General features: G+C 50.9%; 11 protein-coding genes across 11 annotated transcripts; 5 read left to right on the top strand and 6 right to left on the bottom strand.

Annotated features, from left to right (window-relative positions):
* Nucleotides 1-2,328: 2,328 nt before the first annotated feature.
* Nucleotides 2,329-3,543, bottom strand: K444DRAFT_648767 (uncharacterized protein; the record flags this gene model as incomplete). Its single annotated transcript, XM_024885502.1, has 2 exons — nucleotides 2,329-3,187; nucleotides 3,290-3,543. 2 exons carry the CDS (start codon nucleotides 3,541-3,543, stop codon nucleotides 2,329-2,331), a joined length of 1,113 nt encoding a protein of 370 aa, XP_024726795.1.
* A 547-nt stretch (nucleotides 3,544-4,090) lies between these two features.
* Nucleotides 4,091-5,195, bottom strand: K444DRAFT_648768 (TGF beta-inducible nuclear protein-like protein 1; the record flags this gene model as incomplete). Its single annotated transcript, XM_024885503.1, has 5 exons — nucleotides 4,091-4,210; nucleotides 4,279-4,307; nucleotides 4,461-4,554; nucleotides 4,604-5,143; nucleotides 5,193-5,195. 5 exons carry the CDS (start codon nucleotides 5,193-5,195, stop codon nucleotides 4,091-4,093), a joined length of 786 nt encoding a protein of 261 aa, XP_024726796.1.
* Nucleotides 5,196-5,367: 172 nt separating this feature from the next.
* On the top strand, nucleotides 5,368-6,308 carry K444DRAFT_622505 (uncharacterized protein). Its single transcript, XM_024882115.1, has one exon. It carries the CDS (start codon nucleotides 5,404-5,406, stop codon nucleotides 6,061-6,063), a length of 660 nt encoding a protein of 219 aa, XP_024726797.1. The 5' UTR covers nucleotides 5,368-5,403; the 3' UTR covers nucleotides 6,064-6,308.
* Nucleotides 6,309-6,903: 595 nt separating this feature from the next.
* On the bottom strand, nucleotides 6,904-9,011 carry K444DRAFT_548774 (putative MFS transporter; the record flags this gene model as incomplete). Its single annotated transcript, XM_024876395.1, has 3 exons — nucleotides 6,904-8,368; nucleotides 8,415-8,582; nucleotides 8,635-9,011. The coding sequence occupies 3 exons, from the start codon at nucleotides 9,009-9,011 to the stop codon at nucleotides 6,904-6,906; spliced, it is 2,010 nt and encodes a 669-aa protein (XP_024726798.1).
* Nucleotides 9,012-9,309: 298 nt separating this feature from the next.
* K444DRAFT_285439 (uncharacterized protein) lies at nucleotides 9,310-10,375 on the top strand. The gene has a single exon (XM_024871609.1). The coding sequence runs from the start codon at nucleotides 9,608-9,610 to the stop codon at nucleotides 10,289-10,291; it is 684 nt and encodes a 227-aa protein (XP_024726799.1). The 5' UTR covers nucleotides 9,310-9,607; the 3' UTR covers nucleotides 10,292-10,375.
* Nucleotides 10,376-12,094: 1,719 nt separating this feature from the next.
* K444DRAFT_604868 (DRMBL-domain-containing protein) lies at nucleotides 12,095-15,726 on the top strand. Its single transcript, XM_024878830.1, has 2 exons — nucleotides 12,095-14,979; nucleotides 15,049-15,726. Exons 1-2 carry the CDS (start codon nucleotides 12,347-12,349, stop codon nucleotides 15,383-15,385), a joined length of 2,970 nt encoding a protein of 989 aa, XP_024726800.1. The 5' UTR covers nucleotides 12,095-12,346; the 3' UTR covers nucleotides 15,386-15,726.
* Nucleotides 15,727-18,700: 2,974 nt separating this feature from the next.
* Nucleotides 18,701-19,231, bottom strand: K444DRAFT_638480 (uncharacterized protein; the record flags this gene model as incomplete). Its single annotated transcript, XM_024884260.1, has 1 exon — nucleotides 18,701-19,231. One exon carries the CDS (start codon nucleotides 19,229-19,231, stop codon nucleotides 18,701-18,703), a length of 531 nt encoding a protein of 176 aa, XP_024726801.1.
* A 45-nt stretch (nucleotides 19,232-19,276) lies between these two features.
* K444DRAFT_548649 (HET-domain-containing protein) lies at nucleotides 19,277-20,302 on the bottom strand (the record flags this gene model as incomplete). Its single annotated transcript, XM_024876388.1, has 1 exon — nucleotides 19,277-20,302. A coding segment is annotated over one exon (1,026 nt), but the record flags the coding sequence as incomplete, so codon positions are not given.
* On the bottom strand, nucleotides 20,291-21,140 carry K444DRAFT_285548 (uncharacterized protein). Its single transcript, XM_024871610.1, has 2 exons — nucleotides 20,602-21,140; nucleotides 20,291-20,426 (listed from the first exon to the last, which is right to left on the bottom strand). Exon 1 carries the CDS (start codon nucleotides 21,034-21,036, stop codon nucleotides 20,665-20,667), a length of 372 nt encoding a protein of 123 aa, XP_024726803.1. The 5' UTR covers nucleotides 21,037-21,140; the 3' UTR covers nucleotides 20,291-20,426; nucleotides 20,602-20,664.
* A 623-nt stretch (nucleotides 21,141-21,763) lies between these two features.
* K444DRAFT_657781 (ribosomal protein 60S) lies at nucleotides 21,764-22,632 on the top strand. The gene is made up of 4 exons (XM_024886190.1): nucleotides 21,764-21,893; nucleotides 21,975-22,141; nucleotides 22,198-22,333; nucleotides 22,389-22,632. The coding sequence occupies exons 2-4, from the start codon at nucleotides 21,983-21,985 to the stop codon at nucleotides 22,433-22,435; spliced, it is 342 nt and encodes a 113-aa protein (XP_024726804.1). The 5' UTR covers nucleotides 21,764-21,893; nucleotides 21,975-21,982; the 3' UTR covers nucleotides 22,436-22,632.
* A 402-nt stretch (nucleotides 22,633-23,034) lies between these two features.
* On the top strand, nucleotides 23,035-24,173 carry K444DRAFT_657782 (putative 40S ribosomal protein S15). Its single transcript, XM_024886191.1, has 4 exons — nucleotides 23,035-23,089; nucleotides 23,176-23,252; nucleotides 23,338-23,634; nucleotides 23,686-24,173. Exons 1-4 carry the CDS (start codon nucleotides 23,075-23,077, stop codon nucleotides 23,753-23,755), a joined length of 459 nt encoding a protein of 152 aa, XP_024726805.1. The 5' UTR covers nucleotides 23,035-23,074; the 3' UTR covers nucleotides 23,756-24,173.
* The last annotated feature ends 1,381 nt before the right edge of the window (nucleotides 24,174-25,554 follow it).

Consider the following 25,554-nt stretch of genomic DNA (forward strand, 5'->3'; position numbering starts at 1 on the left):
TGTTAATCCACGGGTTAATATGTTTTGTCGCCGCATACCACAAGAATTACCGGAGTTTAGAGCAGGTCAAGATCATCCACCGGTATTTGCCCGGCGAGGCGGGCGAGTTGTTCGTTTGGTATATGTGGTTGGTTTTGCCATTTTGGCAGCGTGTGCAAGTGGCCATCCGATGAGATTAGCCCATTTTTGTGGGCAGATGCCGTGGTTGGGACGAATGTGAAGCCAAAGGAGGGAGAAGATAAGGGGGGAGATGATGAGGCGAACTTTTGGAGAGGCTGTTCGTCAGACAATGGGACATTCAAGCTGATCAGTACTACTAAATCGTTCTGAAATATCATGGAACAATCAAACATGGCTGAGATCAAATGTCCTGAAGTCTGCGGTACATTCAAGTCCTTCGTTCTCTACAGGTGTTGCTTGCTTGCCTCAGAGAGTGCCTTCCCACTTCTCCGTTCGTCCTTCATTGCTCCTTCCCTACCAATTTCGGCCTCAAGTTCATCTTCGTCTTCGTCTCGCTATCACCTTCCATCTTTCACAACCATCAGTGAGCAACATCATTCTGGAACATTCAATATCCAATTCATTCGTGTTCCTTCTCATCAACACGAACAGGTATAGAATCCAGCTCATGTTTCAATGTACCGGACTGACTTGTACATTCAGTTCATTATACTCAATCGCTCCCGATCAAGCCGACAAGATGAACTTGAAAGACATTGTTGATAGCATGCCGGAACGGCAAACACAAGCACTGGCTCCACAGGCAACCTCCAATACGACGGCTCCGAATCCAACTCCATCTCAAGCACCCGCTGCTCCTGCCAGAATTGGCGCTCCGACGCAAGGTGCTGCGGATGCTGCTCAAGATCGCACACACGACCACAAAATGTGGGAATCGTCATTTGAAGATCTCACGACCCCGCAAACTTCATCAGTTCCTCAAAGTCCCGATTCTCAGACGTTGACATCTTCGCGGAAAGAATTCCTCCGGAACAACACACCGCAAGAGAATGAAAGCTCTCCTATTTCGCATGACAAAATCGCTAGCGCCATTGAACACATTCAGGAGGCAATATCAGCAGCTAGCGAACTATCCGCAAATGAAACAGGGTTTCTCGTTGAACAGAACCTTGACCTCGTCCAGCGGGTGAGTAGTCTGGCCGGTGTATTGAAGTCTGTTCGCCGCAGCCTCTGTTCCCCTAAGAAGAGAAAGTCCAGCGATCCTGATTTCGTACCGTCTGAAGACGGCTCCAAGTCGCCTCCAGGCTCCCCTACCAAAACATCGAAGAAAGGGAATTTCCGAGGCGGTTCAGGATTTTTTTTGGCATCGCAGAACTCGAACTCAGGAGACAAAGGAACGGCAAAGGGCTTCGGATACTTCCGTAAGCTGTGCGGCCTCGAAGAGGAAGAAAAAGCCGACGCCTTGGATATCGCCATTGATAAGACCGCATTTGCCTTGTACACAGCAATCCGCGACGATGATTTCTGCACCAACGTTCGGAAATATGCTGGTGAAAATGCCTGGTCATGCAAGAATAATATGCCGGACTTGGTTGCTCGTGGAGTGTCCATTGACAACAAAAACGATCGCAGGACAGCCACCAAGGAACTCGTGCGAAATATCCAAGCATACCAATGCAGCGAGGAATACCTGCCAGTTTTCTACGAGATGTGGGACAATTTGACCCTCGTGGAACTGGTTGAACCATACTGGAAGGATTACTGCTCCGAAACCAATAAAGCGAATGTGCCATTTGTACGGTGGGCATCCAACGCTGGTGGTGGATGGCAAAAGACCTGGAATTCAAAGGTGCGCGAAGACGATATGCCAAGGATGAAGGAAGAGGCTACTCTTGCGTGGGAGCACAAGTTGAAACGTGGTTGGTATTGGCAGAAGTGGTGCAAGTCTGTGTCAGACAATCAAAGCAGCATCTACCACCGTGGGGTACTCCTGCTTTTCTTAGCAGCAGCAGTGTCCGAAAAACTCAAAGATGGACAGCTCGAACGGCAACTCAACCGGGCACAGACATACATCCCGGAAGCTCATCATTGGATCTCGGAATATGCTGAAATTCTCAACCCTATAGCGCTTCGAATGTACCAGAATGGTCTTGATGAACAGGACTTGCAGCAATTGGAGGGAAGTCTTCGCAAAATTAAAGGAGAGATGGGATGGGATGCTTGACCAGTGTAGAACCGTGCATTTGAAGAGTGAGGAAGGAGTTGAGGAATGCTTACTTCTTCATTGTCCCGTCAGGCATCCAGACATAGGAAGAAGTCGAGAAATCGACCTCAGTATTATAGCGTTAACCACCTGCATTTACCAGATCATTGTCCCTTTGCTGCTGAAAACAATGACTCCAAGATCCCATTCTCAGGGTTCGTCACACTATCATGATCCGTCCCCTTGATCTGAACACACTCCACCTCAATGCCCCTTCCACACTTCTCCTGCTTCCAGCACTCTTTAAAATACTCCTTCCCCTTCTCACCAACCATCGCATCCTCTTGCGGAAGCACAATCCTAACCCTCAACTTCCCCGCCCCGTCATTCGCATCAATCCTATGCTCCCACGTGTCCTTGGTACTTTTAACAAACTCAGGATAATCCTCACAAGCAAGCCACCCACATCCTTCCGTCGATTTCAAACATAACCTCGCCTCATCATTCGCCCCCTTGGTATTCTCCTCAAACACATACCTAAACATCGTTTTCTCCACCTCCTTCCTCACCTCCCCAGTAATCCCAAACGCCTCTCTACACTTCCTCTCCTCCTCCTCCCCCCTCCTCCCCCTCTCAACCCCAGACGTCCTGAACCAGCCCGTCAAGGCCGAAAAAGCGCCAGAGCTCGTGCCGAGCGCAGGGCCGGCGCGGGTAACTCCGAACTTGATGATGGCGTCCCAGTAGTTCAAGAGCGGGTTCGGCAGGTGCGAGGCCGCGACCAGGGACAGGACCGCGGTGTGTGATTGGTGGACCCAGGGCGAGATCAGGGTTATGGTTGGGTGGGCTGGGGAGAGGAGGGCTGGGTGGGCAGCGAGGAGGTTGAGCGCGAAGAGCGTGCCGGAGCTGTGCGAGGCCAGGGAGATGTGTGGGATGTGCAGGTGGGCGAGCAGGGCTGGCACGGTTTCTAGGAAGATGGGGAGGCGTTGGTCGAGGGGGACTGGGGTTGAGGCGCCGAAGCTCGGTCTGTAGGTGTTAGCTTGATGAGATGGGGGGATAGGAATGGAAAGCGGTTGGGCGGGGGAGGTGTCACGTGAAATGGAGGGGGAAATCGTGAGACTAACTAACCTATCGATACAAAGTATCCGCACGCCCTCCTTTTGCGCTAAATGCTCGTTCCAAATATTGTACCACCTCGTGTGCGCCATTCCTCCCACATGTAAGATCGTTGGAACGTCGCCATCCTCAGGGCCGGCTATTGAGTACGAGACTTTCAATGGCCCGTGATTCTCGGTTGCGGGAAGGGTGAATAGACGATGGAACTTTATAGGCGAGATGATTTTGATGACTTCCTCTTCTCGAGGAGAGAGATTGGGCGACATCTTGCGACGGATGCGCATTGATTTGACGAAACAGGAAAGATGGTGGTGTTGTCAGCATATAAGGAAAAATAAAGTTTGATTAGTGCTGCCTTGAATTAGGGTGACATTGGCGTGAAGTTATTACGCGGTTGAGAGGTTTAGTGGGGTTGCATTACATTCGGGCAAGCCAATCACCTCCCCTACACGAAGCTTCAACGTTACATAAGCCTGCTTCAGTTCAGGGTAGTTGTTGATCTAGCTGATGTCCCTGCAAACCAGAAAAAGAGTGTGTGCTATGAAACCTTGCAAATGATATGACGAGACCTTGTCTCTGGATGAGTAAATGCAAATACAAGGCAAAGAAAGGTTCCTCGAAACAGGCATGTCATGGCTTGAAGGCTGCAGAACGAAAATGGCAAGTCTCATTTGCAGGCTTCCTATGCCGTTATGATAGAGCTCCATCCTCTAGAAATCAAATGGCCACCGCCGATTGCTTTTCTTACGTTCCATCTCCCAACGCCAAACACCATGCCATGCAATAAACTCTATGCGCAGGTTCGTAGAGCGATCAGACAAGGAGAACAGCATTGACGCAACCATCGTTCTCGCAGTTGTTAGTGATCTGGGCCCACCGCCCCCAGACCACTTTCCCACCGGCTGTTACGAGACCTAACTCAGAAACGTTCACCTATTGGGTCAGCATCTGCCTTGAAATTTTGAAGCAAAAACCCATTGCAGAGTGGAAAGGTGTCTCACCTCGATAATTGTTCCTTTCGTCAGAACGCCTAAACGGCGGGTTAGTATTGCTTCTAATGGATATGTTGGAGAGTTGAGACAGCGCCGTTGAGCAGTCTGCTCGTAAGACATAACATCAAGGGAGTAAACAGCTCGCAATACGTGCCCAAAAGGTAATAATGCTCGGAAAAATTGGGACTTACCGAGTTGCGTATACATCGGATTCTGTGGGTTCTTCTTGACGCTTATAATGGGTAATTGCACCGTTACTCCAAGTTCAGGGTGCGTGACGTTTGCCTAGCTATCGTTAGTTCTTGCCACCACTATATTGGAGAACTGCTCATACCTTCTTGTAACGTAATCCCATGGGTCGAATAAAGCGCTCGTACTTTACGGGCCGTCTTGTGAAATCGGGCCCCACAAACGTTGGCTTGGTGATCATTCTCTTCCATCCCTTCTTAGCAGTCTTCTTCCCGGTCTTCACCACCTTGAACATCTCCTCCTCGGCAATCCCGCGGACCTTAGGCAAAGGTACGCTAAACTTCGCTGCTTTCTCAGCTCTCTTATTCTTGATCGCAGAGGACAAGGCCTTCGCATTCGTGGGATTCGATCGATCGAGCAAGTATTGCGGGAGCGGGGTGGATGAGGGCTCGTTCGGGGCCGACGACTTGACATTTCTCTCTTCGTGCGCCTTGATCTGCTTCTTCATCTGTATCTTCTCATGATGGCGCTTCTTGGCGTAAAGCTTCGCGCGCAGGCCCGTCAACTTCTGTGCGTCCTCCGAAGCTTTGTGGCCTTCTCTCGCCGCCCTCTTCCGACTTCGTTCCTCATGGTCTAGACGCCTTCCGTGAAGCTTTCTCCACCTGTCCATATACTCATTTTGAGGCTGGAGGCCCCATTAGCTTAGCCATATTGAATATAAAGTCAAAACATACCATGATGGGCGATCGAGAGTCCGCAAGGGCTGGAGATGTGGTTGTTCGAAGCCCCCGCGATAAACGATAAAGATTTCGAGATTTCTTTCGCGCACGGCCCTTTTAATACTAGCGCCGCTTAGTCATCCAAAAAATATCCAGATCACCGCTCAGGAAACCTCAACATCACATCTCCAGCAATTGCTCAACGCCAAAGATGTCGACGCGCACAATGCTGAGCAGAAGCCTCCGACGGTCCATCCTGGACACCCGAATCCCATCCTCTGCACTCCCACCGACATTCCTCCTCCCCAGCCGCGCCCGATACTTCAACTCCACACCACAACACGTCGAGTCACCACCAGACAGCTTCTCTCCCTCCACACCCGCCTCGTCTCCCATCTCAGAAGCCCCGTCCCAATTACCAAAACACACGCAACTCAGGCTCTCCAAGATCCCGACTCCTCCCACACCACCCCCCAACCCGCTCGTCCTATCAGCCCCTCTCAAAGACCTACTGCCCCTCCTCGCCGTCCAGCCCTCGCACTACATCCGCGCCCACATCCACGGGAAACCGTACCTGGCGACCGTCGGCGACACCGTGCGGCTCCCGTTCCACATGCCGGGCGTGGTGCCGGGCGACGTGCTGCGGCTGAACCGCGCGTCGCTCCTCGGCTCGCGCGACTACACGCTCAAGGGCGCGCCGTGGGTGGATGAGCGGGTCTTCGAGTGTCGGGCTAGGGTCTTGGGTACCGAGGCTGAGCCGATGAGGTCCAAGGTGAAGACGAAGAGGAGGAATAGGAGGGTGAAGACGGTGCGGAGTAAGCATAAGTATACGATCTTGCGCGTGAGCGAGTTGAGGGTGAAGGGGTTGGAGGAGATTGAGGGGTGATTGTATGACCGGGCACGTTGCTGGGGATTGTAAAGGGGTGGGGTTGTATGATTGAGGGGATACCTGGGTGCGGTTTGGAGGGGTGTATTATATGGGGGACAACTAGATAAGATGACACGAATAGAGGGACATTGGCTTTGCACTGTACTGTACTTCTTACTGTGTTTCAAGGGGTGGTGTGAGTAAACTGGCAAATCCTCTCTTTCTGCTACAGTAGCCAGTACGGTCAAGTGACCCGCCTCCCCGTATTCTCCTTCTCCTGCCTTTTCACCTCTCAATAATTCTTCCTTCTTCCATGCCATCATCTCATCCATACATTCGGGACCTCTTCTCTTCATAAGTTCTGCTTGTGGATTTATTTTTATTTTTGTGGGAGGAAAGAAGCTCCTTTCGTTGCTGTGGAGCATAGTGAAAGGATAGCTGGGAGGTTAGGCGTTGAGGTGAGGGTATATGCGTACGATAAAGAAAGCGTGATCATCCAGATGTTGACATTAGCGCAAGAGAGATCAAAGAGGGACTGAAGTGTCTGTGCCTCATAGCGAAAAAGGTAGGAAAATAAGAGGGTCAAGGGAAACAAACAAATATGTCTGTGCGAGTTGGTCTTGGATGGTTGCTGTTGGATCGTGAAGGGCTGGAATCACACGTAAGTTGAAGATCATGAATTTTCGAACATCAAATAGATATCATTAATCAATAGAAGTAGGGATATATCCAATCTATATGCTCATCACCCAAATTTGGGTCCGACAAATGACCACCAACATCGAACCCAAACATCTCTAAGCGAACGAATTACAAAACATTATCTGGTATCATCTTCCAACGAAATCCCATCAAAATCTAGTTCACAACAGCCTTTTCATTGGAAATGTTATCAGAAGACGTATCCCGCAACTTGCCCTTGATATTCGAAGTACGCATGAAGTGGTTGTGGACTTCATCAGGGAATTGGAGGTCATCGGTATCCATGAGCCCGGCCTCATCCTTGCTCTTCTCCGCTTGGCGGTACTCCCACTCATTGCGGAGATCCTTGACCTGGTCGATGCGGTCCTGCTTAGGGTCGTAGTACTTGCCGGCGCCCCGCATGCGCTCCCACACAGACAGATGGCGAGGGTGCACGGCGATGCCGTGGTACTCGGATTCTCGGCCCTGGCGGAGGTACATCCAGCGGCGTTCTTGCTCCTTGAGATCGAGACCGGTGGTGTCTGGGAGGAAGAGCCAAGTGACGAGCATGCCTGCGAGACCGAACCAGGGCACGAAGTAGAACTTTTGCTGTGTGTCGATGTAGTTGTAAACCACTGTTGCGAGGAGGGCGCCGAGCTTGCCGCAGGCGGCGGAGAAGCCGTGGGCGGTGGCTCGAACGGAGGTCGGGAAAACTTCCGCGGCCACGAGGAAGGTGACTGCATTAGGACCAAACTGGTTGAAGAAGGAGGATAGGAAGTACATGGCCTGGAAGGCGTGGACGCCCTTGACGGATTTGTAGTAGTTGTAGTGGAACGCAGGGACGACGAAGAGGACGAAGTCCATGAGAAAACCGAGTTGCATCATTCGCTTTCGTCCGACCAACTTGTTGTCGATCAGGAAGGAGGCCAGGTAGTAACCGCAGAGGGAGACAGCGATGTTGACGAAGTTCCAGAGCCAGCTGGTCATGATGTTGCCGGTTTTAGCAACGGAAGGATCGATGGCAGCAATGAATGTGGATTGGAAGAGCTTGTTGCCATAGAAGAAAACGTCGTTGGCGAACCAGGATCCGGCAGTGGCAATGAGGCGGGGAGTGAAGTACTTGAATATCAGCTTCAAGGATTGGACATCATATCCAGTGACCTTGGCCCTCTTCTTCGCTGCATTTAGTTGCTTGGATGCGAGAGGCATCTTGTAGGCACGGTAGTAGACGAGCCAGAGAGTACCGATTGCTGGAATGGCGAAAGAGACACGGAATGTCCATTGAGCAGAGACCAGAGAATATGGCGGCTTCCCACTGTGGTGGAAGATGAGGAGAAGGACGATCAGGATGGCCTGGTTAAAGAATTGACCCCAACCTTGCATTAAGAAGGCCATGGTCACTTTACGTCCACGGTGGAGACGGTCCTCCCTCGTCGAGATTTTGCCAGATCCGGTGGCGTTCTCCATGGCGGCGGTAGCAGTCATGGGGTATTCTCCACCAACACCGATGCTGTAGAACATCAAGGAGAGAGTGTAGCAGATGACCCATCCGTTCAGGGAGACACCCCACGAAGCAGTGAGCATGAGAAGACCGCCAAACATAATCAAGGCGTCTTGAATTAGACCCCATCGACGACCGATCCTGTGGGAAGTTAGCTTACCCTTGCGTAGAGGAATGGGCTCCATACGAATCACCAATAAAACCAACGAGGACTTGACCAATGATGATACCAACGATTTCAAGGTAAGTGACCGCAAAGGTCCACTGCTTGTTGCAGACCTTGTAGGTCTTCCAGCATTGCGGCCAGACCGCAGAGAAAAGTGGCGTCAAGTTACCGATGGAGAAAAGAACGTATCTATGCGGAGAACATTAGCTGCTAGAACAGTTCAAATTAGGGAATTACATACCCCTCGAGACCCAAACCTGCCCCAGGCAGGACGGCGTTCTTAAAATACCAGGAAATTGGGCTCAATGGATCCTGCTTGATCATTGACCAGATGGTACCCAGTTCCTTCTTTGCTTCGGCATTATCGACGGCGGTGTTAAACTTCATCTGCTGGCCAAAGGGAAGATCGGCCCAGTAGACGCCCTCGGGGGTGTAGAGGTCGTCTGGGAATAGAATCTTGTCGAAGATTCGAGCCACCTCGCCCTCTGAGGGCCCCGCTGCAGGGAAGTCGGCAGGGAGGTGGGCGTGGTCATCTCCCGTTTCTGGGCCGTGAGGACTGCTCACCATGCCCAAGTTGGTTGGGTCATGGTGCTTGTGGTGCTCGAGGCCATCTGACATCTTGTCGACTGCTGAAGGAAATCTGCCGCAGCAGGTCTAGGGGATCTGGCGGAGGGGAGTGCTGATCTGAAGAAGCAAGACAGCAGGAGGGTTCCGAGAGCCTAGGTGAGGTCTCTATATAGCTGTACGTGGTGTGGGCACTAAGTCCATACTAGGACGGGGGGGTTGATACAAGGCAGCGTCTCTTCCGGGGCGGTCTCTTTGAGCTTGTGCAAAAAGTCAGTTATTTGTGGGCTGGCAAGACCAATGCACGCAGTTCCCAATGTGAGGGGTCCGCTCTATGTGGGGTAAGAAATGGGGAATGGATCTGGAAGTTGCATGCTCCCTCCACGCTGGGTTTCACACGAGTGGATGGCACTTACTGGTGGCCACGGGAGAGAATTGACGGGCAGCATGAAATTTTCGAGGCTTTTGAGTTTTGACACATAGTGGGGAGTTTTGGTGGATAACGGATCATACCACCGTAGGTTGAGGACGCTTGCCATATCTCTTGGCAGCGTGCATTTCTTGCACTTGCAGTCTTGCCCCCAGTAGGGCGGGCCCTGGTCGTGGACGTGTGGGCGCGGGACCGGGCTGGGTTGCTGCTTCTTGGCCGAATGTGGAAAGGTGGGGGCTGCATCAACCCTCTTAACCTCGATGCATGCACAGGGACAGCATCGATGCGAGTGACAACGGGCCCAGGACAGGGCCACAACTGCAGAGGCGCGGCAACCCTGCCGGGATCTGAATATCTGCTTCACGGGTGCTTTTTTTGGCCCAAAAAACAGCTCATCGTGGTGATCGCGTGCCCTCGCACCCGCTTCGGTTGTTTTAGCCGCTTCTCCTTGGCATCTGCTTGGCTCCTGCTGGGCTTCTTCTCTCCCGTCGCATTGCCGCGGTTCCGAGGTGCAAAAAAGGTTCGTGGACATACCTCTGTACTGGACAACGATACCACAGTATATCCCACGGCCACGAAAGCACCGGCGTCGAATGTGGCCATCATCCTCCCGGAGATGCGCGCAGCATGGCGTATATGGGACGGGAGCCAGGGAGCCCGCCCTCAGACTCGTAAAACCCCACTATCCAGCTCTGTAGCGGCGAGCCAGCGAAAAAGGGATAAGGGTTTGAAAGCGCTCCCGCGAGGCATACGAAAGTGCCACACCATATCGAATGTTGTCACCGTCGAGTGCGTGCTTCACTCTCTGCCGGAGAAGAGCATGCGCCTCCTTTGGTCCCTCGGACGACGCCACACCAGGACCAAGACGGACGTCCAATGCTGGCTCTTGAGATCATCCAGATAATGCAGCACCGCTCCGATTGCCAAGATCGGCTCCAAGTTCTCGGCGCGGGCTGAAGCTTTTTTCCAAGCCGCAGAAGCACGCCACGACGGCTGTCTGGCGAGGTTGGGCCGGCCGCGATAACGACATCAACCCGACGGTCCTGGTGGTCGTCCAAAGAACGAAGTTTGGATGTCGTCCAAGCAGCCAATCAGATCCTCAAGCGAGAGCACGTTTCGAGTTCTCTGGCTGCCACATCCCCCCGCGTCGTGTCAAGAATTTGCTCGGGAACTAACGGCCCCTGTCGTGACCGGCATCTGGACCCTTGCAAGCGCAGGGGCCTTGACCACACAGAGCGGGTCGTGCCCTCGCCGGAATGTTTTGCTTGAACGAGGAAACCCTCCAAACACCGTGAGATCACGACTCACAAGATGCGAGAGCCATCGCCAAGTTGTCTCTTGAGTCTTGATCAAGTGTGTCTGCCGGACGGGGTCGCCAAGAAACCAAGGTGTCGTTTCCCGCAGCCGCCTCAAAGCCTGGGTCGATGATTCAAAGCTTGTCTGAACCTCCAGAGTCCAGAGTCCAGCCTCTCTCCAAGCTGGAAAGGTTCAACGGTTCTCCTTCTGGTGCTTGACAGCTGGCTGTTGCTGCCTTACCAAGACCCTCTCTCCTAAGGCTCCAATGTCAACCCACGTGTTGTGTTCGCGGATGCCATACGTCGACGGATACATCACGGCTTTATACTGTATCGCAAATCTCCCCTCAAACAAACCCAATCCTCCCATTCCGGAGACATACTGGAATACCTCTAATCGACTTCCTCTCGGTCCCTCGGATCAAACGGCTCCATTATCGACGAATCAATAACGCGTTTCGCGTCCCAACAGCGGCAGCCCAGGCTTGCTGGTGGCACCTCTGGTGCATCTCTGGACCCACGACCAGGCTTTTGCATGGCGGACAAGGTAAAGTCAAGCAAGCCACCAGATCGCTGTGCATATGCCGGGCGATCCGCTTCCGCCACGAAAAAGCTTGGTTGCGGCGTTGGCGGACAGAAAAGACGCCAAGTTGTTCACCCACGTTCAGGTGTTCTTGGCGCTGAGTGGTTAAATGGACGACTTCAGAAGGTTTGAAGAATGCTTGTGCCCTTGACCATACCTTGGACCGACGCATCGGATGAGATCCGATGTGAGGTTCGTCCGATATAGAGGATGTGTTTAATTTGGTTATTTGCACTTTTCATTTGGGATGAATCGGATGATGCGTCGCTTGATTTGGCTGGGTGGGAGGCTGAGGATGGATCTGGAAGGGTTGCGGCGATGGGAGCTTCTACAAGTGGAAGGAATCTTCATCAATATTCAAGTGAATAGTTGTATTATCGATGCTTCCTACTACGGGGATAGTGCACTGGGTCCAGCCAGTGAGGCCAGGAACCAGAGATTCGGAGTTGACGATGCTTCACAAATGTTTGTTACTGTGATCCCAAGAAGAGAAGGAAAGCAGCATAGAAACTAGGAAGGTAAGATCAATGTGAAACCAAACTGTTTTGACGTCCTAAGCAATGGTTTCTCAATTTTTAGAAAAGGAGAGGAGTTCAGGCTGGGTCACATGACTGCAACTCACGGTGATTCCTGCTAGTGTTCATTAAAAAGAAAGGGTGGCTTCGCAGGGATAATCACACTTCTCGATATGTTCGGCTTCTAGGGAGCAATATACAGCTCTTAAAGACCAAAAAATTAAAAGTTCGTGTTTTCGAGGTTTTTGAGATCGATCATGTGACAGCGCGCGTCAAGGACTTTGCCGAGACTCGCGTCAAAAACCACGTCAACTGCGGCGTCCTCCTCCAACCTTACGGACACAACAATGTGGACAGCGCTTCTGCATCATTGAGCGGTTACTCCTTGTCCTACCTCGCCCTGCTGCCCGCTTGCGCAGATTCCGCTGCCATCAACTGCCCAGTTCTCGAATCAACCATCAAGGCAGCACCGAGGCAGCACTCCACCTTATCTCCCTCCTCGATGTCTGAGACACTCTCCGCTGCGATTGTGATTGGATGACTGCAATCATCTGCACCAGCAAGCAATGTTCCGCAACCCCCGCGAGAACGCCATCCCCTCCTCAAGTCCCGTTCCACCATCAACAGGCCGAGCCCCCACGCCACCGAACGGCACCTCTACCCCGCGGACCCTCCCACCCTCCACATCCGCAATGTCGACGAAACCTCTGACCCCTCGTCCGCACTCGAAGAGTAATGTGCCGGCTGTGAGTAGGAGTACTGGCGCGAAGAAGGCTGCATCTGCGAATACGAAGACTTCTGCAAAGACGCCAGCCAAGAACAATGCTAGTATCTTGAATTTCTTCAAGAAAGTCGATACGCCGGTAAAGGAGAAGGATGACTCGATCTTCATGTCTCAAAGTGGAGGGTCGGGAAACAATGGCTTCTTGCAACGACAAAAGGAAAGAGTGGAGAGCCCGGGCTTTGATGCGGGAGAGCTAGGGTTGGAAGAGGATTTGGATTTATATGGAGACGGGGTGGATGGCAGGTTCAATGAGAGTGCTGGGAGTGTGAAGCGGAGGAAGACGAGCACTTTGGATGATATGGAGATTGCGGATAGTGAGGCGGAGGAGAGTCAGTTGTCGATGTTTGGCCCGGAAGTGGAGGTTGTGGATATGACTGATGAGGCGGAGGAAGAACGGGCTTGCACGCCACCTCCACCTCCTCCGCAGCCACAGGTCAAGGTCAATACAAAGAAGAAACGGAGGACGGGTCCATTTCTATCGGATTCGGATTCGGACGATTACGTCGACTCGCAACCTGTTCAGCAAGAGGCTGTACTGGTAGAGAAAAGAGAGCTTAGAGCGAGGGTGTCGAAGCAGACTGAGGATGAGAATATGTTGATTGAAACGGAACCGATTGATCAAGAGGAGATACATGAGAATAAGCCTGTGGTTCCGGAGGTTGAGTCTGTGGTGCCGTTGGAGAAGATAGTGTGGAAACGACGGAAGAGGGTCCCTGTTGCTGAGGCGCAGGCGAAATGGGAGGCTCTTCAACCGAAGTCAAATTCGAATAGCAGTGCAGAGTCATCAGGCAACGAGGAGAAAGCTACACCACCTCCCGTTATTCCGGCCTTGAAGAAAGAGGACACGAGTGTCGATGAATGGGGCAAGTTTGAGGATATCGATGATTTCCCGGATGATATCGATGAATTTGAGGATGGAGAAGAAGGAATCGAGAGGAAATGGATGGAGGAGCAAGCCAGGCTGGAAGCTGCAGAAGCAGAGGATGGCGAGGCTTTCAATATGCTCGATAATGATCCTCAGCTGCAGCTTCCAGACGACGAAATGACTGCAACATGTCCTATCTGCAATGCCAGCCTCGATGGGGTCACTGCTGAGGACGCTACTCGACATGTCAACGGATGTCTAGATGGTAGCCCTATACCATTACCGACCCGTGTCAAGCCAGAGCCTGCAGAAAACAGGTTTATGCCTTCAGAAGCCAAAAACCGCTTTGCGCGGAAAGCTGCAATCGCCAGACCGGGCCAGGCAAACCCATTCCAGCTCGGATCTGCTGACGCTGCTCCCTCATCAGCGTTCTCCAAACTCATGTCTGGACATGCTGAAGACGCTGCGTGGGTGAGTGCTGCTGCTTCAGAGCAAGCATCAAGGGGAAAACCAGCATATCAGAGGACTTGTCCGTTCTACAAGATCATGCCTGGTTTCTTCATTTGCGTGGATGCATTCAGATATGGTGCTGTGCAAGGTTGCAATGCGTATTTCTTGAGCCACTTTCATAGTGATCACTATGTTGGGTTGACCGCTTCGTGGTGTCATGGTCCGATTTATTGCAGCAAGGTCACGGCGAATCTGGTTAAGCAGCAGCTACGAGTTGATCCGAAATATGTTGTCCCTCTGGAGTTCGAGGATCGATTCGAGGTGCCTGGAACTCAAGGAGTTGCGGTTACCATGATTCCCGCGAACCATTGTCCAGGCAGCTCTCTCTTCCTGTTTGAGAAAGTGGTGGGAAAGGGGGCGAGTCCGAGAATGCAAAGGGTGTTGCATTGTGGAGACTTCCGCGCATGTCCAGCGCATATCGCCCATCCTCTTCTCATGCCAGACATCGTATGCTCGATTACTGGCAAGACCAAACAGCAGAAAATCGACGTCTGCTACCTGGACACCACGTACCTAAACCCACGCTACGCCTTCCCCTCACAAGAAGAAGTCATTAAAGCCTGCGCAGACATGTGCGTGTCTCTCAAGAAAGAACGTGCAGAGGAAAGCGATGCCTGGGAGGTCATCAAGCGCGAGCGAGCGGGTCAAGGAATGACCAAGTTCGTCAACGCCGGTATCAAGCCCGAAGACGACAGTATCGCCATGTCTCTGTCTGCCACCGCAAAACGTCGCGGTCGCCTCCTCGTCGTCTGCGGAACGTACAGTATTGGGAAAGAGCGCATCTGTCTCGGCATTGCGCGAGCGCTGGACTGCAAGATCTGGGCGCCGCCAGGCAAGATGAGGATTTGCGCTGCATTGGAGGATGAGGAGCTAATGGGTCGCATGACGGATGATCCGAAGGAGGCGCAGATCCATATGCAGATGCTTATGGAGATCCGCGCTGAGACGCTGCAGGAGTATCTGGATAGTTACAAGCCGCACTTCTCGCGGATTGTGGGGTTTAGACCAAGTGGGTGGAATTATAAACCGCCCAACTCCAGGTATGTTCTCCCACTTCCCTCGCCCCATTCCTTCCCTAGGTTCAATCTCAGTTAACACGTACTATGTAGATTCACCGACTCCCCCTCCATCCAAACCATCCTCCACAGCGTGAACTGGAAATCCTCGTACTCAATGGCAGAGCTGGTTCCCCAGCGCGGCAGTACTCGCGAAGCATCCTGCTTCGGCGTCCCCTATTCAGAGCATTCGAGTTTCAGGGAACTGACCATGTTTGTCTGTGCGCTGCGGATCGAGAAGGTGGTGCCGACGGTCAATGTGGGGAGTGCGGCGACGAGGGCCAGGATGAAGAGTTGGATTGAGAGGTGGATGGCGGAACGGCGGAAGGGCGGTGTTGTTAGGGTTCATGATGGGCAGGGGGAGAGGGAGGAGGGGGTTGTTAGGTGGTAGGTTTGTATTTTGATAGGGATGGGATGTGTATGGTGTTTTGGAATCGCAGAGTTGCATTAGCTGAATTGGAGCATGGGAGCTATGAGTAACAATTTCTTGGGTTTCAATCCTCCGTCTTTTGGGTGGTTCATGAAGTTGTGCGTCTGCAACCGCTCTCTTTCTTACTATTGATTATAGCCTCGCTTTTCGTTGGAGGGTGATGTTTGAGGAGTTTTTAACTTGTTGGCCAAAACGTTTTGACTTCGGAGTTTGAGAGGCGCTACGGAGCTTGAGGATATCCTCAATATCTCCTCGCATAGTAGGTGTTCATCCTCCGAAATTGATTACCTTTGAAAAAGTGGATCATCCAGGATACTTGATGCTCGAAAATTGAGGGGACGAGTTAACTGTTCTCACGTGACCTACCACATTACCCCTAAATCGAAGTCAAACGGGCAAGGAGCTCTCAAAAGCGGCTCTCTGGGGATAGCTTAGCTGCTGCGATTTTCTTGGTGAATGGACTCTCTTTTCGGGTGCTGTGGTATGGGGAGCAATATTGGGATTCGGAGATGAAAGGATAAGCTTTCAGCTAGCTCTTCTTCGCTTTCCAACTCGCAACCCTCACCCTACTTATCCTATCATCATCCGTCTCCTTCCACCTTTATACCCGAATCAAAGGACGGAAATATTCTGATTCCTGAACTGATTTCACTTCTACGCAAATCTTTATTCCTCAGACACTTTCGCCCGCAAAATTACTTTAAGTGATGATGTATCACACGGCTTGTTGCAGATGTTGGAAATGTAATCAAGGGAGGGAATCAGTAAATTGTTCTGCCTGCTGTTTGATACAGCGCGGAATATCAGTTGTTAATCTCTCCTGGAATCCTGAGAATCAAACAGTCAGGAAGGAATTCTTCTAGAAATACAGAACGCGATTAAGGAAAACTCATCTCCAATGTCCTACCCCTACTCACAAAAAGGGGGGGAATGTAATTACTCAAACATCCGTGGATTCCAAAAATCATCTGTTTGACTCCAATTCCCGCGCAGCTTACACTTGTAAATAAACAGTTCAAAGGGAAGCCACCCTTTTGCCTTCTGCAAATACCGATCAATACTCGACTCATACCGCTCCTGATCCTCGTCCATACCCTCTACATCCAAATACCGCTTGCAGTACGCCGCGAAATCGCCGCAGTGGGTAGGCGCCGTGGTGGGGCGGGGATGGAAGCCGCGGCCCCGCTCGTGGAGATCCGCGATATAGCTGTAGACCAGCCTATCCTGCGCGTCTCGCGGCAAGCATGAGAGGCCGACCTGGTACGCACGGTGGAACGCGACGAAGGACCCGGGGAAGCCGCGGTCGCATGCTACCGCGAAGGAACGCAGGGCCGCGTCCTCGGTCCGCTCGTCGCGGAGTCGCTGGCTCGCGGTGCGGAACGGACGCCACCAGAGGGCGAGGCCGCTGAGGCCGTTGCTCGCGTTGACGTGCTTTTCGCGGGTTGGAGAGCACGGCAGCGAGGCGGTGTTGCAGAGGGTCGTGGAGTAGAGGGCGTGGGCTGTTTGCTTGTGGGTTGCGTCCTTGTGCGGCACGTCGATCAAGCACCGGAAATCATTCCCTACGAACAGCGCGAGCTCGCTGACCGGGCGGTCTTGGAGGCCCTTGAGGAGCGCCTCTTCGGGTTTCACCCATGCTGAGAACAGGAACGTGGTCTCCCCGATCGAGCGGAATGCCGCTGGGCTGTCGACCACCCGGCATCCGTGGTTCTCGAACATGGCTTTCCATTCGGGTAACATGTTGGGGTCCTGCACGACGATGTTGGCGAGGAGGGAGGGCGGGCGGTGGCTAGTTGAGCGCAGATCTGCGAGAAGGCGAGGAATTGTTGTAGGTCGCGCTGTTGGCCTTTCCCGGAGAAGCCTGGCTTGCCTGCGACGCCGAGAAGGACGGCGTTGCTGATAGGTGAGTCTTTGCGGTCTTCGATTATTCGTGCTACGATGCTGGCGAGCTGGGAGGGGTACCGGCTTGAGAGCCAGGCAGCCTTGTTGTCAAGGAGGAGTTGCTCTGTTTCAGGTAGTGCTTGCAATTCGAGGGTGGTGGTAGGACTGGGTGTTTTGGTCTCCAGGAAAGGATAGATTGTCAGCGGGGGGTTTTTCTGAGGCGAGGATTCCGCGGTTTTGTTGTTTGTGCCTTTTGATTGAGAAGCAATATCCGATTGCGTGCCAGGTGATTGAGTGTTGACCAATTGAATATCGTCCGAGTTCGATTGAGTACTGGAGGATCGAGCATTTTCCAATTGAGGAGGTTCCGATTGAGTATCATCTGACGGAAGGTCTCCCAATTGATCGTCTCTTCCAGGAACAGCCTCCTCTGCCCTTTTCCTTTTGGAATGTCGAATGATATAAAGTACGAGATAAGTGAGACCTTGAAACAAAATGTATAGATAAACGAACACCACAGCAATAGATACGACGCAATTGCAAGTCATGATTTAAAACAATGTAAAAGGTCGAACTATGTATAAATTTTCATTAATCAAGATGATGGCACTCGGTTTCGTCGTCGATTGTATTAAACGTATTGGATTTGAAAGAAAAGATTGACTTTGGAAATGAGAATGTTTGGCATTTGATTGTGCAGCTCTGCAATAGAAAGATTATTCAAGTGGAGTAACAAAGACTGGAAGTGGAGTGGCTGGATGCTTTTGGCCATCGCATCCTGATTCAGCTGAAGGCGGACACGACGGCTGTTCCACTTCAAAACTTCGAGACTTTCAGACACTGCCTGACTCCAAAGCGACAGAACTACGTGTGTAAGATTGCTTGCTGTTGAATCAAGAGTCATGTCAAATTGGAAGGGAGGTATGTTTTTGGGGGGAGGGGTTGTGTCTCGGAAGTGTTCGTGCTCTGGGGTTGAAAATTAAGCGAGGTTTCCCAATCCGGCTGGGTGGACAAAGGGGCTTTTGATGGTGATGGTACACAGGATAAAAAGTGCGAGAGCGGCGGGAGTATCGAACATGAAGATCCCGATCAGTTGATGAATAGCAGAGAAGAAGTGGAATGGAAAAATTGAGATAACGTTTGAATTTGTGCCGGTCCCCCTTTACTGTTAAACGTCAGCGTGGGCTGAATTGTCAGAGGTAAGCTTTCTTGGGGATTGAGAAAGTCTATACATACCTCCAAATTAATCTTGAGACAAATCCACTCATCTCGTGAAAGCCGGTGATCAATATTCAATATTTGAAAATGACCGAATCTGCTTTCGTGCCCAAGGGCGAGTCGAGGGCTCAACCCTGGAGACCGAGAAGCGAATATTTGAAAATCCCAGCCTTTACCCCTTCAGACAATAGTGAGGACAAATAGATTTCCATCTTTGGTCTTCTCAAATGGAATCCCAGAGCTTGCAGCATTTTCGCTGGTAGTTTGCAGTGCTTTCTCCAGTAGCTTTGTTCCTGCCGGACGAGTTTCAAACATTCCGCAGCGTCTGAATTCGCCAGTTCTTCGTCCAGTCTCCAGCAGCAGCAGCCCAGTATATTCCATTCGTTTGAGAAGCCAAGCTCGCGCCTCCAATAGAGACAATATAGGCTGTATTCCGAACAGAGGAAGACAGTAAACCTCCTCAAGCGGCAGTTCCTCGTCCGTGTCAAAGTATGCTGTTATTTTTATGGTGAACATGTCTCTAATCCGCCTGTCGTGTTGACTAATGCGACTCCGTTTAGGGTCGAATGGGACACCGAGAAGACCTTTCGTGATCTTACCCCGTACTTTGAGGAAACCGTCCGTGATCTGGCCAAGGGGCTCATGGGTCGGAGTTGTTCCGTAATCTAGAAGCTCAATAAGAGTCTCGCACCATTTTTTAAGTTTGGACATATAAGGATAGACGTCGTCGATCCGACTATGCGCTGATATCCACGATCAGCTAGGTGCCATGAAGCCCCCGTTTCTGTCACCATCTTCCACTTTTGCAGGCACTTTACAACGCCACAGAAGCTGAGACAGCAGGTCATCGCTCCAAAATCCAGCTACATATTCTTGATTCCCGAGGTGGCTTTGAACAGATCTTGCAATACCCGAAAGCGCAATAAGTCTGTCAGTCCCAATACTCAGATCCATGGTTGGGTAGTGTTTAATAATATTTGCCCAAAATTTCATGGTGGTAGGTGTCGAATGGGCGTCTAATCTTGCCCACGCCGCCTTGAGAGGATAGTGATAATAATCGTTGTAACCCAGGAGAAGGGCAGAACGTCTTGGCCACCTCTCAGAACACTGTGCCATGCAGCATTCAAATATTACCTGGTTGCGACAGAAGTGCAATGTTCGAGGAGACATGATTCGCTCTTGCAGAACCCATGCTCGTTTGTTAAGTGCCGCATTGGTGAGTTCAGTCCATTCTTCGAACCCTCGATGAATGCAATAAGCCTGGCTCTTGACAAGTGCTGGTGTTGCTTGACAAGCTTTCGCCGAAAGTAAAAGAGGTTTGACGGTAAGAGGGTCTCTGTCGACATACAAGCCGTCATAGCTCCCACCACTTGCTTGAGTCGCAGAAAGATTACAGTACGCAAACTTGTACACATCCCCCATCCGAGCGGATTCGGATCGCCAGTCTTGGGGCGAGTCTTGTATAATGCAGAGAGAATCTATCCAAAGATACCTGATACCTAGTCTCCGGGTGATTTCGATGGCATCTCTGAAGGTTTTGCTAAGATGTTGTAGCGGTATTTGTCGCGTCATTTCTCGAATGTTGAGTGTCGTTAAAGTAAAAAGAATCTGCGTCCCCCACCTGTGGCTGAGGGTCAAATAATTGATGGGATCCAGGCCGGATTCTGGTTGAAATAGTCTGACTCGTGACGACTTGCCAGATACGCCCACATCCACTAATCGGGTGGGATTCCAATTCGATCTTGACTCGTCCCATTTGTTGCAGGGAACATGGTACCGAGAGTTCGGTTTTTACACATTGTTATCCATGACTTCATTAATTGAACACAATTCTCGGAGTTTGTCGATGGCGAAACATCGTCGATGTTATATAACGCCGCCTCCATTTTTTTGACTATAGCGGACACTCGGGAAAAGTCAGTCACGATGTTCAAGCGCAGAGATCTGCCAACATTGGTGTGGTTGGGGAACCTTTTAAGGAGAAGCCGAGAATCACTTCCCGGACCCAGGGAATGGGAGTCCAGTAGAGTAACACTCGATGGACAAGCATCTTAAACCCCGATTAAACCGCAGCAACTCACCTTTGGTCAACCCAAACACAACCAAATCGTGGCCATATTTTGTTTTTTGTGTGTCCCACCAGTCTACTCCCGCCAATTGCCGTCACATATGATAAATGTTAACCTCTTTCCAGAATCCGGCAAATTACCACCACTTGGTCCCGCTCCGGACAGGAAACGAGTCTTTTCCCATCGCCATCTCACTTCAGCCCTCCCCAGATCATGGCGAACTTGCAGATGGCTTTCTGTCTGTCGCAAAAATTCAAAGTGGTCAGGCTTTGCTTCCCAAAGGAGGACGCATAGATGACATGGCAAGCTCTTCGAAGCAAAAAGAGAAGCAATACTATCGCTGTGAAGAGCCAGAGTCTCTGGGGGCATGCGGGAAGAAGGTGAGGCTAGCCTCCCCTTGATGGGCGTGGAGAAAATAGTCCGGCATTTCGAGCACAATGCATCCATGACCCACCAAGACTCAAAGGAAAAGGAATGAGTCCGAGGGGATAGCGCAAAGGGGAATGGAATGAATTGGAGGCAAGGCTTCCAAAAAGAGTGTCAAATTCAGGTGGTTGGAAGCCTTGATTGATTATCGATGGCTGGGAAGCCCCCTAATATAAGTACAAAATCCACTAGTCTCCCAGCCCCCTAGCTGCCTTAGGCACCATAAGCTTGGCACCTTTCAACAAAGAGCAAGATGGTTTCATAAAAACATTTCAGCCGCAAGTGGCGTGCATGACGGATATGCACAGCCACAGCCCACGCCACACAGCTCAGTCCAACATTGCTCTTGCCTGGACACTACTTATAATGATGTGTCTTTGGCAGCCGGAAAACTTGGCGAAAAGAGACGTAAACATTGCTTCAAGGTGAAAATATGGGGACTTTAATAACAGTGCGGCTACAAAATTTTGGACAACCAGCATTGTCGTATCGAATCACATGTCCTCGTAGGCATTGCATCACCACTTGTGAGCAAACTATGGGTATCCTCAATCAGGAGGTAAGTTCTCGCTTGAGAGCATCGTTGAGTCACCAAGTGAGAGAACAGCGCTTCGACGAGGAGTCAATACAGGTGGAGTTAAAAGTCACAGGTCACGTGTCGCATCACTACAGCCTTAAAAGCGGCGCCCCGCCCGAACTCGCTTACGCAAACCACACACAAGAAAGTCGATCGCGAACTTTTTCGAGTGCAAGACCAAGAACCTTCAACGTACGAAATCTACAACTTCAACTCAACGGAACTTGACGTTTCAGTCTCCGCCCAACTCGCGGTTAAATTGATTGATCCTCCTGTTCCCCAAAAACACAACCAACCAAAAGTGAGTTTCCCAAGCCTGCATCGTGTGTCAAGATTCAACAAGAGTTCCCGGGACGGCTGTACTGACAATCCTGCTTTGCAGCAATCAAAATGAAGCACCTCGCGGCATACCTTCTGCTCACCCTCGGCGGTAACTCTTCCCCTTCGGCAAAGGACATCAAGGGCGTGCTCGAGTCCGTCGGAATCGAAGCTGATGATGAGCGTCTCTCCACTCTGATCTCCGAGCTCAAGGGCAAGGACATCCAAGAGGTATGCGGATAGACACACAAGAGAGTAGGGGGTCAGGATGCTAATGCGCTGGATAGTTGATCACCGAGGGCTCAAGCAAGTTGGCATCCGTTCCTTCTGGTGGATCTGGTGGCGGTGCCGCAGCTGCGTCCGGCGGAGCTGCTACTGGTGGCGCCGCTGCTGAGGAAACAAAGGAAGAGCCTAAGGAAGAGGGTATGTTATCTACGATGATGGGACGTTACGAGGCGCTTTCTGATACAGTTTGCAGAGAAGGAAGAGTCCGACGAGGATATGGGTTTCGGTCTCTTCGACTAAGCGGTCAATTGACGTCGTCATGGATTCGTTGCTCACGATTTGCCAACACATACGATCAGGGCTTCTGGGAGGAGTTGTGCGGGCTTTGCCAATGGTTTGCATGTCATGGGGGTGAAAGGTCGAAATACACTGGTCTTCTCGTGAAGATATGTCAAACATGCAGATTAGGTGGTTTAATACAGACGTGCTTCTTCCACATTTCAGACTTCGTCTTGTAGTCCTGTGAACCAAAAATCCTGGAGATCTTCTCAATAAACTAGGAGCTGCGATATCAGGGAACAGCAGGGAGGGCCCATCAACCAATCACGTGACTATACAAAATGCCAGAAATTGGAAATCCCCCACGTCCATATACAGCGTTTCTGTGTAGGACTAGAAGAAATCCAACATCGCTGGGATCTAGATCCAAGGTCTTAGGGCCGCATTTCTGAGTGTCTCTCTTGCCATTAATTTTGCAGTTTCAAGCCCGGCCAAGAGGGCACAGAGCCCTACCCTCAAATTTTGCGCTAGTGACTAAGCAATCCAACGCCAAATCCAAAAGACCACAATCGGCATTTTGAACCTTCTGAACCAGCACCGACCTCACATTCGCCTTTCGACAAGCATCGAAAAGCGAATCCAAGCCAACCTACCGCAATCATGGCCGACGAATACGTAAGTATTAATTGACCTCCTCTTTCCCTGGTCTTCCTGCGATTAATGAGGGGCAAATTTGCTAACCAGCGACTTCAAAATTCTAGGACGCCGTCGAGGCTGCCGAAATCAAGAAGAAGAGAGCCTTCCGAAAGTTCTCCTACCGCGGAATCGACCTCGATCAGTACGCTGCCCTCCATACATACACACACAAGTCTTGAAGAATTCAAAGGGGAGCAAATAAGCTAACCCTATATTCCTCACCACAGACTCCTCGACCTGTCCTCCGACCAACTCCGTGATGTCGTCCACGCTCGTGCCCGTCGTCGGTTCAACCGCGGTCTCAAGCGCAAGCCCATGGGTTTGATCAAGAAGTTGCGCAAGGCCAAGCAGGAGGCGAAACCCAATGAGAAACCGGATCTCGTCAAGACGCATCTGCGAAACATGATCGTGGTCCCGGAGATGATTGGTAGCGTCATTGGTATCTACTCTGGCAAGGAGTTCAACCAGGTCGAAATCAAGCCTGAGATGGTTGGACACTACTTGGGAGAATTCTCGATCTCATAGTATGTATATCTGTTCCTAGGTTGTGCATATTGTTGCTAATGATTGTGCAGCCGACCTGTCAAGCACGGAAGACCTGGTATTGGTGCCACCCACTCGTCGCGTTTCATTCCTCTCAAGTAAATGCTGGTGTATACTGGGTTCTGATCAATGGCATTGGGGCATGGGGAGAGCATTGGGATTTGGCTTTGTGTGTAGCTGCAAGGAAATAACCTGCGGCAGATAACAATGAGATCTTTGCATCCTCCAACAGAAGGTTCTTTGCCGCGAGTGATATTACAAAGGATATCCAAATCTGGAAGATACAAAGGCGCGAGATTTCGGCCAAGTCGTTTCCAAGTGGGAGAATGATGTTACGGACAAATTGAAGAGCCGCGTGAAAGTTAAACATGGAGTCGAGGTACCACGCGATGCACAGCTTCAGACTCTACCTTCGATTGGGACTAATTTGAACATGGATGAAGATGGATTGAAGGCCCTCATGATGGGTCAGCTCTGGTGCTGGATAATATATGAAGGTAAGTTTTGCATGTGTTTTCTTTCCCGTACTGTAACCGAGGGCAATTTCCTTTGCAGTTGGTTCGAGCGCTCTCGCAAGAATTGTGATCTGCTTTGATGGCCATGCCAATGTCCCGGCTTCAGAAATAGAGTGGGTTGGTCAATACTTACTCTCATATGGATACGGTCGCCACTTTCTTCCCAGCAAAAGAGGAGAAGAGACTTACAAATTACGCTGTAGAAGATGGCACGCCAAGTATATCTGGTCGATTCGAAGCGGCAGAGGATGGGCAACCGGGCCAAGAGAACCACACGTATGCATCCCACAAGCCCCCATCAAAGACGGTTTTCAGCCCCGCAGATCTCAGGGATGAGATATATGATGGTATGCACAGAAGTAAATTACCCTTCTCTGACTATGCCACATCGTCATCGTGGGAGCTGGGTCCGGAACAATTACTAGGAGGAGTTTCTCAATGTACCATCTAGATTTGGAACAACTGGAAGTTGAATCTTCTTGAATGCATTGGGAGCAGCTGTAACAGTTTTCAATTGAATCCCTTCGTTAAACGTCTAACATTATGACCAGATCCAATGTTTCAAGAACGAAACGAGATTCAGTGCAACGATTGCCTCGACTGCATGGCTCGAGCTGTGCTGCACGCGGCTACACTTTTCTTAGATACGGAGCCCGATACATAACTTCCATCAATGGATCCGAGGATCTTTCAAATATTCGAGGAGAGAATCTGTGATCTTGTGAGATATATCCCCAGCCCGCTAATCAATGAACCGCATTTACTAACAAATGATAATCAGAGATGGAAGGCAGCCAACGCTTTCAAAAACCTCTGAAGGCTCGAACATGACCTAGCCCTCGGACAGCATGGAAAGGCTTCTCAGACGATTAAGGTCAAAGCCCTGGACAAGTTCAAAAATCTATTCCATCTTCTCGAGGTGCACGATGTAGGCGACGAGTTACACATTTTAATGAAACCTTTCAACCAACAGATCACGGTCATCAAAAAGATGATTCAAGGCAAAAAAAAGGTCGATCAACTGAATGAGGAGACGGACAAGCATAGACGGGCTATCTATTGGCTGGAACAAGCAGAGATGAAGGTAACTTCAGCATGAGTAAGTGCCCCGAAACCGAAAGCGGCGCGAAGGACGTTCTCAAACCAAGCCCTCATATGTCCCGCCCAATCCTGAGCGTTGTAGACAACATTCAGCACTTCCGTAAACACCGTTTTTGGACTTTTTCCATAATGTACACCCAATCGATTACCGTCACGTGACCGCACTAATACTCCGTATATCTTGTCACGAATATTCGTGCATTTCAGGGGATGAAACCTCTCGACCAACGTGCTCAGGGTACTTGCCCTCTTTTTCCATCGCGGGGTGTTTATCCCAGCGCCGTT

The sequence above is a fragment of the Hyaloscypha bicolor genome, assembly GCF_002865645.1.
Source record: "Hyaloscypha bicolor E unplaced genomic scaffold K444scaffold_189, whole genome shotgun sequence".
NCBI classification, from domain to species: Eukaryota; Fungi; Ascomycota; class Leotiomycetes; order Helotiales; family Hyaloscyphaceae; genus Hyaloscypha; species Hyaloscypha bicolor.

What these genes read in the sequence shown, in the direction of transcription:
- K444DRAFT_622505 (XM_024882115.1), top strand. Translation starts at nt 5,404, where the DNA reads ATGCTGAGCAGAAGCCTCCGACGGTCCATCCTGGACACCCGAATCCCA.
- K444DRAFT_285439 (XM_024871609.1), top strand. Translation starts at nt 9,608, where the DNA reads ATGTGGAAAGGTGGGGGCTGCATCAACCCTCTTAACCTCGATGCATGC.
- K444DRAFT_604868 (XM_024878830.1), top strand. Translation starts at nt 12,347, where the DNA reads ATGTTCCGCAACCCCCGCGAGAACGCCATCCCCTCCTCAAGTCCCGTT. An exon ending in TATAAACCGCCCAACTCCAG is followed by an intron (nt 14,980 to 15,048) that starts GTATGTTCTCCC and finishes CGTACTATGTAG; the next exon opens with ATTCACCGACTCCCCCTCCA.
- K444DRAFT_285548 (XM_024871610.1), bottom strand. Translation starts at nt 21,036, where the DNA reads ATGGATGCATTGTGCTCGAAATGCCGGACTATTTTCTCCACGCCCATC.
- K444DRAFT_657781 (XM_024886190.1), top strand. Translation starts at nt 21,983, where the DNA reads ATGAAGCACCTCGCGGCATACCTTCTGCTCACCCTCGGCGGTAACTCT. An exon ending in AGGGCAAGGACATCCAAGAG is followed by an intron (nt 22,142 to 22,197) that starts GTATGCGGATAG and finishes TGCGCTGGATAG; the next exon opens with TTGATCACCGAGGGCTCAAG. An exon ending in GGAAGAGCCTAAGGAAGAGG is followed by an intron (nt 22,334 to 22,388) that starts GTATGTTATCTA and finishes TACAGTTTGCAG; the next exon opens with AGAAGGAAGAGTCCGACGAG.
- K444DRAFT_657782 (XM_024886191.1), top strand. An exon ending in CGCGGAATCGACCTCGATCA is followed by an intron (nt 23,253 to 23,337) that starts GTACGCTGCCCT and finishes TCCTCACCACAG; the next exon opens with ACTCCTCGACCTGTCCTCCG. An exon ending in GGAGAATTCTCGATCTCATA is followed by an intron (nt 23,635 to 23,685) that starts GTATGTATATCT and finishes ATGATTGTGCAG; the next exon opens with CCGACCTGTCAAGCACGGAA.